General features: G+C 35.1%; 1 protein-coding gene across 1 annotated transcript in view; it reads left to right on the plus strand.

Moving 5' to 3' along the window:
* Window positions 1-9663, plus strand: part of LOC150102373 (sodium-dependent glucose transporter 1A-like) — an 82931-nt gene extending 73268 nt beyond the window's left edge. Inside the window, exon 4 of the mRNA XM_090399179.1 lies at window positions 6437-9663. Within this exon, the coding sequence (XP_090255305.1) occupies window positions 6437-7470 (1034 nt within the window). The 3' untranslated portion in view covers window positions 7471-9663. The remainder of the gene's footprint in view (window positions 1-6436) is intronic.
* The last annotated feature ends 3721 nt before the right edge of the window (window positions 9664-13384 follow it).

Below are 13384 nucleotides of genomic sequence, written 5' to 3' on the forward strand. Positions count from 1 at the left end.
ATAACATATCATGGCATGTTTTAAGGGAATGTGCCAGTGAGTTATGTCAGCATTGACATACCTGTATAACAAGAATCTTGCAGTGAGAAGAGGGGACAGAATTGTTTTACTTCACAAAGGAGGTGATAAAAACTGCAGCTTTGAATTATAGGTCAATCAGTGGGTCTGGAGTTGTGGATAAAGGTTGAAGAGATTGTCAAACATCTGGAATCCATACTTGGGTTGATAACAACACCATTGCCAGCACAGGTTTGTTAAAGGGAAATCATGTTTTTACAGTCTGCTTGCATATTGCAACAAGGCAAAGTGCATTAGACAAGGAAATGCATATTCAAGTATATTTAGATTCTGCAAAGGACACTGTTAGATTACCATACAACAAGATGATAATTTAATTGGAACAATTTAATACACTAATCTATTATGTAACAAGAATTTACATAGTAGATTAGTGCATTGGATAGGAGATTGGTTGTCTGATTGGCATCAATAAGCTATGTACGAGAGTACAGTATCTTGAAAGAGGAAAGTCACAGGGGGATCTATTTTGGAGTTACTGCTGTTTAACTTATATGTTAATGATATTAAGAGAGGTCTGAATGGAGATATGGTGTTTGCAGATGATTCATATTTGAGAAAAAAATATGAGAAGTAGAGAAGATGTCACTTTTTTACAGGAAGATTTTGAATAGACCATGTGAGTGGGCCAGTGAGCCGAGTTACCAGTTCAATTTTTCAGAATGAAGGTTTTTAGTATTTAGAAAGTAAGGATGGGATTAAATATGAGGCATGTTCAAAAAAAGACTGAACTTTTAAATAGCACATCAACTGGCATAGAGAGCTGACTGCAGCTACTGAGCGCACCTAGTGGCAGGTTTTGACAACAAACTACCATTTCCCCATTCTGATATGAGCATTAGTTGTCGAATTACATCCACTGAAGTGAGCACGTGTAAAAGCTGTTCGTCGGATTAGTGACAAAGTGACATTGAAAAAGCTTGAAGAACAATGTGTGTGTGTGTGTGTGTGTGTGTGAAATTTTCCTTCAAACTGGGTAAAAATTTTACATTTCAATTGCCTAACCAAGCATACAGGGAGGACTGTATGCGCCAGCACAGTGCTAGTGGTTTCATTTTTTAATGAAAATGAATTTCATTAGAAATTCATTTTCCTTATTCCCAAGCACCATCTCTTTATTCCAATCTATACTATCATAATTAAAATCACCCATAATAATCACCCTTCCCTTGTTCACTAACCCAACTTACTGATACATTTATTCATCACCTCACTCCACATTCCTTAGCTTATAGCAACATCCTTCACCTCATATTACACTGCCTGAGAACCATTACTACATCAGCAGTACTCCCTCTCCCTTCTTACCCTTTCTATCCTTGCAAAAAATACTGTACCCTTCCATTTCTGTCAGGATATCATCTTCATTTAACCATGTGTTTCACTTATTCCAACACTTTTTGGGCAAATAAACTCAGTCAGTAAAACAATTTCATCTACCCTGTCTGATACTCCTGGCATTGGTGAATAAACACAGCAGTTCATTGTTAGATCTCTAACCAGCCTTACCCAAGCCATTTGCTGGTTGTGATTTCCCCACCACACCTGCCCTTACTCAATCACCTTTATCTTCACTTACCCCATATATCTCCTGAGTCTCAACCACCCCACTCACATCCTGATCCATTTCATTTCTATGCTGATCATCACATACACACATTCACTACTACTACTACTTCCAACATCCACTCTTCCTATGTGGTTCTTCACTCTCCACCCAGGCTCTCCCCTTTCCCTGTTCCTCTTGCATTCCCATTCTCTCTTCATCTCTCACATTAATACTATTTCCATTGGGGAACACTTCAGTCTCTCTTCTGTTCCACTCTTCTGATCTTTCACTTCACCTCTTATTTCAGATCTTGCTTGCAACACACACTGTGCTTCCAACTATCAAGAATTTCTCCAGTTCACTCACTGCAAAGCTATTCAGATGTAATTTGTCACTTTTGTACATTTCCATTCTTCCCTCAAATACATGCTGAACATCCACGAATTGCGCTCCCTTCTCCTTACAGCTGGCAGCATACCATTTATGATTTTCTCACTCCATCTGAACTCATCATTGTCATACCTCAGCAACACATTGATAAACTTTCCCACTATATTGTTATCTTTCACTCTCTTCAATAACCTACTGATATCCATCTTTACATTCTCCTTTCTCCTTCTATCCAACTAAATCATTTGTTCTCACAACCATCACTAACTCTTTTGCTCATTTCCTCCTCATATCCAAAGCATGAATTATCTTGCTCATTCTCCTTCCTGGATATCAGATATTATGGACTCTCTCATTAACCAATCATTTTTTTTTTTAAATTCAAGGTGATAAAGAGTGTTTTTTATGCATGAATAATATTAGTAACATGTTTTACAGATGGAATTTGCATTTATTAAAATGTAGTTATTAGTTATTAAGAAGTTGTTTTTATCTTGGTTTCATCACACATATATGAATTTATATTGATAGCTGTTTACTTTCTGTGAAGAAGCATAATAGCCATATTTTAGAAGTGTTCATTTAAAAAATATTGAAGTTATTAATAGGAGGAAAGTTAAGATATAGTTAAACACTATTTAATTATATCTTGATCAGATAGATACCATCTCTAGCTTATGGCTGTGTCACAAAGGTGAAATCCATTGTTGAATGTTCTACTTTTTAAATTTGCCTAATTTCACTGAGAATGCAATGTTATTTCCAGACCAGAAAGTCTGTTGTATTTTTAGATGGTCATTATCAGGAAAAAATTACACACACACACACTCACTCTGGTACATATTATGTCTGTCATATTATTCAAGAATATATATTTTGGTCTAAATTAATTAGTTTATGAAGTTATTATTATTATTATTATTATTATTATTATTATTATTATTACAGGTTACTCCAAGGAGTCCTTAGACTCATTGAGGCTGGCCCTAAACATAATGTCAAGCTATCCAACATTTTGTGCAGTATCTGTCATACTTTGCTTTGAATTCATTCACAGTCATGGCACCCACAACAGACTCTGGCAATCTATTCCACTCACAAACCACTCTCCAAGAAAAAAAAAACTAGTTTTAACACCCTTGCTAACTACACTCTTACTCAGTTTCCAAGGATGGCCGCAATGTTTTGAAAAATTTCCTCTGAATATAAAAGCCCTTCAGTAATTTGAATTTCTCAATCATATCACCCCTTTTCTGCTTATCAATCAGCTTCTGTAACCTGCAAATCTTCAACCTGTTCTCATAAGGTTCATTTCATAGATCTATTACCATTTTGGTCACTCGCCTCTGGATCCTCTCCACCTATTCCTCATCACCAAGAAACCCTGGTGCCCAGATCTGCACACAGTAGTCAAGATGGGGTTCTATCAATTGTCGATAAAGAAAAACAATAACCTGCTTGTCTCTGCTCATCAAAGTATTCTTCAGTAACCAAGTAACCTGACGAGCTGTTTTAGCCATTTTTGCTATGTGCCCCCCCTGAACTTTAACTCCATATCTACTAACACTCCCAAATCTCTGAATTCTTAAAGTACAGTTCCACCAATGTAATACTAACAGCTGGTAATCTTTTCAACCCAAAATGCATGACCTTACACTTTGTTACATTAAACTGACATCCATTCTCCTTTGCTCAGACTGCCAGTCAATCCAAATTATCCTGCAAAATTTTAACATCATCTGTATTAACTATTGTGCTACCCATCTTTGCATCATCAGCAACAACTGAAAAGTTGTTGCCGATCCTTTCAGATCTTTTCCTATATTTTTAATGTACAAATTAAACAGTACCGGTCCAGGAACAGAACCCTGTGGCATGCCACTAGTCACAGGCCTTCTTTTGGACTCTACTCCTGAATAAACTACTCTCTGATATCTGTCCATCAATCACCCTCTTATCCTCCTCACCAACCCTATATCCATCCCAATGTGCTGCAGTTTACTGATTAGAATTCCATGTGGTATCCTGTCAAACGCCTTTGCAAAGTCCAGCAGTATCACCTAAACCCATTTCCTTTATCCAACTCAGCTGTCACTGTATTATAAAATGTGAACAAGTTACTGAGGCATGACCCACCTTCACAAAACCATGTTGTCCCCCTCCCCATACATACAGTATTCCATTTCCTTCTGTCCATTCCTGTATTTTGTTGTTGTATACCACATTGGTGGAACTGTACTCCGGGAAATTGACAAAGCCAGAGACTTGGGAGTGTTAGTGGATATGAAGTTAAAGTTTAGGGAGCACATAGCAAAAGTGGCTAAAGTAGCTCATCAAATCACTTGGTTACTGAAGAATGCTTTGACGAGCAGAGACAAGTAGGTTATTGTTCCTCTTTATTGATCCTTGATAAGACCTCATCTTGACTACTGTGCAGAGATGTGGGTGCCAAGGTTTTTTGGTGATGAGGAAGAGGTGGAGAGGATCCAGAGGTGAGTGACCATGATTGTAGCAGGTGTATGGAATGAACCTTGTGAGAACAGGTTGAAGATTTGTGGATTACAGAAACTAGTTGATAGGTAGAAAAGGGATGATATATAGACATACAAATTACTGAAGGGTTTTTACCAGTTAATTCAGAGGAAATTTTTCAGAACAGGTCTGGTGATTGGAGAACTAGTAGCCATCCTTGGAAACTGAGTAAGAGTGTAGTTAGCAAGGGTGTTAGAACTAGGTGTTTTTGCTTGGAGAGTGGTTTGCGAGTGAATAGGTTGCTAGGGTCTGTTGTGGGTACCATGACTGTGAATGAGTTCAAGGCAAAGTATGATAGATACTGTGCAAATGTTGGATAGTTCTTGACATGATGTTTAGGGCCTCTCTTGATAAGTCTAAGGACTCCTGGGAATTGCTTGTTATAATAATAATAATAATAATAATAATAATTAAGGTTCTGTAATATGTGTGATGTACCTCCATAATTTTTATCATGTAGTACTATCATATCCTGTACACCCCTTGAGGGTACATGGCAGGAATTTGATGATGATGATGATGAGTGCCCATATAAGCCTTTGTCTCTCGTTACTGCAATATCTCTACCTTGATGATGTATTCTTGCAAAGTGTTCAGTTAGTAATTTTACTAATTTGATTGATTCAGTTACCTCCCTACCATTGGCATTTATTAAAATCATTCTGCATAAATATTATTTCTTATACTTGCAGCATATTGAAAGAACTCTTTTGGATTATCTTTAGCCTGCATTGCTAATTTCCTTTCATACTCTGTTTTTTCCTTTCTTACCACACTGGTTACCTTTCTGGCCTTTGATTTGTACTTGCATCACCTTTCTCCTTGAATTCCCTCCACAGTTTTTTCTTTTTTTTTGCAGCTCCGGCATAATGATGATATTCATCCATTTAACTCCCACCAGATTTACTCTCCTGACTCTAGGTATTCAGTATGCCATTACTTTCCTCAAACGTTTCTTTACCACTTCCCATGCACTATCAATATCCAGCCCTCGCAGTTTCACATGCATGTGAAACTGCGAGGGCTGGTAAGCTTGTCATACTTACCAGCACTATAATTACACACATACCGCTTCTTAACTGAAAATTCCACACTCTCTTTATTTGGTAGCAACGTGGTCATATTAGTTACAGAGCAATTCTCAAATTACTAGATCGAGCACTCTCAAACCCCTAGTATATTCCATTACATGCTATCTCAGGTAATTATTCCTTAGTAATTGCATAAATTCCATTTCCTTCCTCCCATGTATCCTCTCCCCCTTTCAGTCTATGCTCCCATAGTTCAAATCCCCCATAATAATTACCTGCCCTCCACTCATCAAGCCTATTTGTTGATGTATACTATTTCCATCCTCTGGTGTATAGCAGCATCCAGCTGTATATTTTGTTCTGCTAGTCTCTATCTCACACCAGATAGCCTCAGATGTGCTATTTTCACTGGCCTGCAGTTAAACTCTACTCTCTTTGGTTACAGTTCATTGGCTCTCATCAGTAACCCATTGTTTTCTCTCTATCCTCCCTGAATACACTGTACCCTTCACATTCTATCTCACTAACTATATCTTCTATCAGCGATGTCTCACTAATGCCAATAATCTTCAGTCAGGAGTTTCTGTTGGCTAGAGTTTGTTTTATCATTCAAGATGCTATCATACTGCTCTTCAGTATAGTTTTAAGAACTGTTGTTATCCTTCTTGCTAGCCCTCTTCAAAAAAACTCTTTACTCATCTGAGATTTAAAGAATATCTACTCTCAGTGCAGTGTTTTATAATTTATCAATTTTTTTGTGACATATCTTTCAAAATTTGTGTATATTGTAAATGAGAATAAATCTAGTTTTTAGGAATAGGTCTGCAGTTACTTAAGAAACGTTTTATCTTTATAGGTCTGAATGTGTGGTGTCTAGACCTGTGGGGAAAAGACAATCCTCCATTTATGCAAGCACTCCATTTTACTTTTGGACTTGGGGCACTCATAGCACCCCTAATAGCTGAACCTTTCCTCTCACCTATTTGTAAAGAAAATAATTCGACAGAAAATGGTACACTACTAGAAATGGTCATGATGGAAGATGAAAACAATAATGAGAACTGTATTTCAGCTGATATCAGCATAGCCAATAGGACTATAGGAGAATATGTTCCTAACATTGTATATGCATACACAATCATAGGAACATACACATTTATTGTTGTTATTTCTTTTCTAACATTATTTATCATTAATCGTACAGAAAGGCACGAAAAACCAAATCAAGACCAAGATAAAATTGTGAAGCCAAGTTTAATCTTTACAGTCACTCTTGTGGGACTGGTAGCACTTTTTTTGAGTATGTTTTGTGGAATGGAAATGTCTTATGGACAGTTCCTAACAACATTTGCAGTAAAAGGAAGTTTAAAACTCTCAAAATCCACCGGTTCCTTTATGACATCATTATATTGGGGTACTTATACATTTGGCAGGGGGTTTTCTATTTTCTTGGCTACAAGAATGTCTTCTGTTTTGATGATAACTATTGATATGATTCTTATAATGATTGGAAGTGTAGTTCTTGTCATATTTAGTGAACATGTAATTGAAGTGTTGTGGGCAGGAACAGCTTTGTTAGGTCTTGGTTCAGCATCCATTTATGCAGCAACTGTAGCATGGACAGAAAGATATGTAATTGTTACAAACAAAGTGGCAGCTATGTTCGTGGTTGCTGCATCACTAGGAGAAATGATAATACCAATTATTGTAGGTCGTGTCATGGATTCGCATTCACTAATTTTAATGTATATTATATTAGTTTGTAGCTGTAGTTGTGTTATATTATTTATTCTAATTTGGCAAATAGCTAAGAGGCATGGAGAAAAGTATTGCCAAAATGAAAATGTAGTGAAAGAGAGAAAGTTATCTTATGAAAGTACAAAATTTTAATTTTTAGAGCACAGGTGGCTCCCTACAGCAAACATTATTATAACAAACTACTGAAAAGTCCCTCAGGCACTGTGTTATTATTCTAAAAGAAATTCACTATAGCAAACTATTCACCATAACAAATAATTCCTATTGATCCTCCAAGTTTGCTGTAGTGATGGTCAGCTGTAGTCTCAGTGTACATTTTTAAATAAAATAAATGAACTAAAGATAGACATGAAATTTTTGTTATCCTGTGGGTGATAATATAATTAGACCGAGAAAGCAAAAAATATCCACAATTAAAATATTCCATATTTCACATAGAACAAAGAATAATAATATTTGAGAAAACTATAAAGAAATTGTGAATATAGGTTTGCTACTTTTATACTCTAAATATAAGACCTTATTTTTTTAAATGAAATTTAAACATAAATTTTAATATACATTATTATCATCATTAGATCTCCATCATTGTGAGAAGTGCTTACTAGAGATGGCATATAGCAATCTCAGAGTGTTCAAGCTCATGGTACTTGATATAAAACTTATGTTTTTCACTAGGAATAAAAGCAGATCTTCCAAATTGTACAACCAGCCAAAAGGCTACTGTTCGAATCCTGCTGTGGGCATGGATGTTTATGATTGTCTGTGAAAATACTAGTGGTGGTGGTGGGCAGTAGATGGCATTGGTGTAGATGATACAGTTCACTGTAGTTGGTGGATTGAGTGGCAGAGACAAAGAGTTGTAGAGTAGGTGCCCTCCCTCGATGAGTCTTTGAACTCCTTGGAGGTGTCAAGTGATAATAATAATAATAATAAATAAGGCAAACCACAGGAGCATTGAATCTGGTAAACACTTGGAAAACCAAGTGGCGGAAGTTTCTCTTTTGATTTACATTTATTTTAATCCAAAATAAATGCAGTTCATCCCAAAATTTGGTTTACTTTAGAAAAAGATGAAAACAACTAAATAGTTTTGGATCTGCTAATTTTTTGGCAACCTGATGGATGCCTACAATTCTTGGTATTTCACAAGAAGACTCATGCAGGCTGCTATATTCATGCAGAATCACACTTGATCTTTCTAAAAAAGTTGGGATCATCAAGAGCTTAATATATCATGCCCGTTCTTTATGTTCTACAGATAAGCTTCTACAGAAAGAAATGCATCACTTACTCTTGTCAATTGGTATCAATGAAGCAAGCAGCATCTATAGACTCCTTGCCTCTTCTGCTCAAGAGGAAATCACTCGTATTCCATTGCCTTATTTGAAATGAATATCTGAACATATAAAAATTGTAAAGTCTCTCAACATTTTTGTGACATTTTGTCCTGTCAGAAATTCTTCTTTCTCTCATCTCCAGAGGGAAAGCTTTCTCCACTTTGTTTTGTGTTTACCAAATTCTTTGCTGCTGTGGCTTGTCTTATCATGGACAATCTGTTTTTATTTGTCATGAAGAACATAAATCTTACATCAAGTTCTATGGACCTGAACAATCTGGGCTTGCTGAACATGCCATCTGTACTAATCACAAAGTACTCTGGAATAAGACAAAATCCTATAGAAGATTTCTTATAGAACAAATTTTATAAGGAAACTTGTGAAATGTTACTTCACTGCCCAAACTTAAATTGATCTGATGATTTAAGTTTATCCTTTATAAGGATAATACTTTTAAAATCTGCTAATCTTTCCTAATTTGTTTAATTAATTGTATACATATATTTTTGTATATAATTAGGAAAGTGTTAATCATTTTTTTGCCTTACTGTAGCTACTATGGTGGTGCTTTTTTAGAATTTTTTTGTTATTTGTTTAATTTGCTGTTCCATTTCAAAGTATCAGCTGAAATGATGAAATATCCTCTACAGTGTAAACAAAAAACAAGGGTTGATTTTGCATCAAGTCTGTTCTTTCTTAATCCATCATAACACACTTGTATCTGCCAGTAATGTAATATACAGCAACCCACGAACCTGCAGCCAGCATAATAGCAAATGCACACTTTCCATTCTTTAAAATTTTCAGATATTTTTCAGTAGAGATGTTAGCTTTTATTACTTGCTTTCTAGTTTTTAGTTTATTCATGTTATTTCCTGAAGAAGTGAAACAAAGTATTTCACAAAACTAATCAAAATAAAAACATAGTTTCTATTTGACATCTTTGTTTGTGGTTTTATACTGTAAAAAATCCTATCCTTCTCATCCGTCCCTTAGAATAGGTTAGTCCCTTAATGAGGGACTTACGACGCATCCCCTAAGGTCAAGTATTTGTGACTGTAGAAACCTTGTGTGTGTTCACAAGGCTGGTTTGCCTATTCTGAGAGACGAACAGCCCAAGTTTCCGAGTGGGAAAAAAACCTCTACATATGAGACTGGCTAATTCACCTTTAGTTGAAAGAGTACAGATAAAGGTTCCTCATCATGGACTGGAATTGAACCCAGGTTTTCCAACCAAAGGGCTTTGTCTATACCAACTGAGCTATGGAGGCTCACTGTAAAAAATACTGTTTATTATTTCCCATTTCAACTCATTGTTTGAAATGGTAAACCAGTTCATTTAATGGTTGAATACCATTTCAATTCAATACCAATTTGATTACCATTTCAATTCAATACCAATTTGATTACCAATTCAATACCATTTCAGGTATGTGAAATACCATTTCACATATCTGAGCAGTATACTGACCACTGTCCTCATAATTCTACAGCAGCCAAATCACTTTGAAAGTGCCAAAGTGCTTTGGTGCAGAGTGCTGCACCAAAGTCTTGTTGCAGGACCATTATCATTTAACATGTATATTAATGACATTGGGACAGGCTATTAACCCTGCTCTGTTTTGTGCACTCTTTCATTCAGCACACCTCATGAATTTCTATTCTTGACTGATCACTGAAGTTAAGCAAACCTGAGCACAGTAAGTACTTGAGAATACTGATATTATCACATCAGTTCTAAATTCTAGTCCTCATCAACCTCTTTCCTCTAACACCTTAAATCTTTTATATCAGTGGTCACCTTCTCAAGTACTTACTGTGCTCAGGTTTGCTTAACTTCAGTGATCAGCTTAGTTATTACAACAAAGTGATGAATTCACTGGATAAGGGAGATACATATACAGTGGTATACTTGGAATTTTCAAAGCACTTTGATAAATTGCCATATGACAAGCTGATAACTAAATTGAAATGGATGGGACTGGATAAGAGGTTAGTGAGTTGGATAGATTATTGGCTTTCAAATAGGTATCAGTTGGTTATGTGTAGAAGTAAGTGGTATCCCAAAAGAGTAAGATCACTAGCAGAGTGCTGCAGGGGTGGGTTTGGGGACAATTATTGTTTAATGTGTATGTGTATGCTAATAACATTGGGACAGGCTTAACCAGAGATATGCAGTTCTTTGCTGATGATGCAAAGTTGGTAAGAACTATGAGAAACAGAGCAGATGTTGTAGCCATTCAGGAGGATCTCAGTAGACAATAGATATGCAGAGTGAGTGGGCTATCAGTTTAATGTTGCAAAGTGTAAGAAGGCTTTGAAACTTGATAGGTAAAGTTGGGATGCAGAGTGTACATTTAATTGCAAAAGTCTGAAGGGATGGAAGAGATGAGAGTGAGCAGAGACTTGAAATTTAGGGGAACAAGAAGCCATCCCTAGAAGCTATACAAGGAGGGTGTGAGCAAGATAGTGAAGAGCAGATTCTTTGCATGGAGAGTGGTTGGTGAATGGAATGCAGAAACTGTGAATGTGATTAAGTATGGTTTGATTATCTTTTTTGCATCAGTGTAGACCTCTCATGATGAGCCTTTTGACTCCATGGAGGTCTGATGTTAATAATAATAATAATAATAATAATAATAATAATAATATTGTTATCTTTCACTCCTCTCCACACTTTTTTGAATCCATCCAAATATTTTCCTTAATTCAAATAATTTGTTCTAATTATACAATAACTACTGCTAACTCTCCTATTCATATTCATATCATATTCATTTGCTCAGTTTTGTGCATGCATGTGCATTCTCTCACTTCACACTTTTAATAATGAATTGCCACATGAACTGCTCTTGACTCACTGCACTGTTTCACTTCCATCCATCAATCATCTAACTCATGTTGCATGCATTTTATTTCATCTTTAAACCTCACCAACTCTGTCTTCAGTTCTTACAATTTCTTGTCTGCAACAACTCATATTCTCTTTCTTTCCATCATTCACACTTTCTTGCCTGCCACTCTTCACACTCCTTCACTCACTGGTGCTCCCAACTAACTTATCCATGTATTTAGTCACTTGAGGGTGTTATTTGGAAATTCTATTTTTTGATTAGAATGTCTCTTTTGATTTTATCTTTTAGAATTTTACCTTTATCTTTTACTTTTTTATGCTTTAGAATTTTAAATAGTAAAATTGGCTTTAAATTTCATTTAAAGAATATTCAGACTTATCTGCATTAGTAGCAAGCTAATGCTATTTTAACACATTTCAAAGCACATCTAAAAACATAGGCTTTGTTACTAATGCAGTTTTCAATTGGTTTTATTCATTAAAAATTACTCTTAGTAATTTCTTATATATAGATATTTTTTCTTTCATAAGAGTGAGTTATTTGGTATTTAAATAAATTTTTCGTTTGACTTATTATCGTTCTCAGGTTTTTTTCTGTACTTATTATTTTTTGGGAACCTGAACACTAAACGTTTTATGATTAGAATGATTAGGATATTTTATGATAACAGTGACCAAGATATGTCCAGTCTTGGAGAGTAAGTAATATGCATGCTACAACATGTTGTGGGCTTACTGAAAAAATTCATTAAGTCCAATTATGAAAATGTTGAGAAAATATGTTTGTTTTTTTTAAGTTTGTTTTCTTACAAAAAATTGCGAATGAAGCAGAAAAAATTGAAACTTAAGAAATTAAAAGACCTTATACTTGCAAATGCATTGAAGTATTATTCAATGATTTTGTAATGTTTCAGAATTGGTAGTAAACTTTTTTGATAAATGAAATTATGACTATATTCTTTTTGGCAGATGATGAAGAAACACTAGTGTCACTTAACTTCCTTTATTGGTGCAATATATTGTTATAAACATACCTACCAAACTTAAAAATGATACTTATGTTTTTTTTTCTTTTTTTGATTGGTTTAAAGAGAGAGAGAGATTTCTATCATTCTAAGACATTTTTGGTATCAAAAATAGACTTCACCTTCAGTATTCCTGCCTTTATTCTTTATTATACATTTTGATAGATTATTGAGTCTTTAAAGTTCTCAAAAGACATTGCACACACTCTGTAAGGAAAGTTTTCCATATTGGCTGTTCTAAAATATTTAATGAGTCTTGAATAGTGTACACAAGTGTGTACACTTTGCACTTTCAATGGCACTGTGCATTCTCTCAGCTTCCATAAAGTTATGTTCACTTTCAAAAATTTGTCTTCTGTGGCATACAAATTTAGTATTTTGAATCAAATAAAAATAAGATGGTAACATTTTGATTGCAGTTCTGCTGACCAGATCAGAATATAAATGAAGATGTTTGATTTTATGTTTCAATTGCAATATATATGTAAGCAAAAAGGACCCTATTGAACTTTTTCACTTTACATTCCTTCTGTCCAGTCATAACAAAATCCACCATTAGGTTCACAAAGTTCATAAATAGTGAATTATGCATGCAGATTTTCAGACTGTAATAGAACTCACATCACTACAACATATCTGCATGACTGATTCAAATCAAATGTACAATACATAAATGTTTTTCTGTTTTCACACCTTTCTTCATTAGTTGCTATGGCCTAATTACATTCTTCTTTTCATTAATTATGATGTCCGTAATTGTCTCTAGTAGATATTTTTCATTACATTTTTTGTAGCATTATACCTGTTATTACAGCTGGCATTTTTCT

Source organism: Typopeltis vanoorti, chromosome 10 (genome assembly GCF_054136105.1).
Source record: "Typopeltis vanoorti isolate ZY-2024b chromosome 10, IOZ_Tvanoo_1.0, whole genome shotgun sequence".
Taxonomy (NCBI): Eukaryota; Metazoa; Arthropoda; class Arachnida; order Uropygi; family Thelyphonidae; genus Typopeltis; species Typopeltis vanoorti.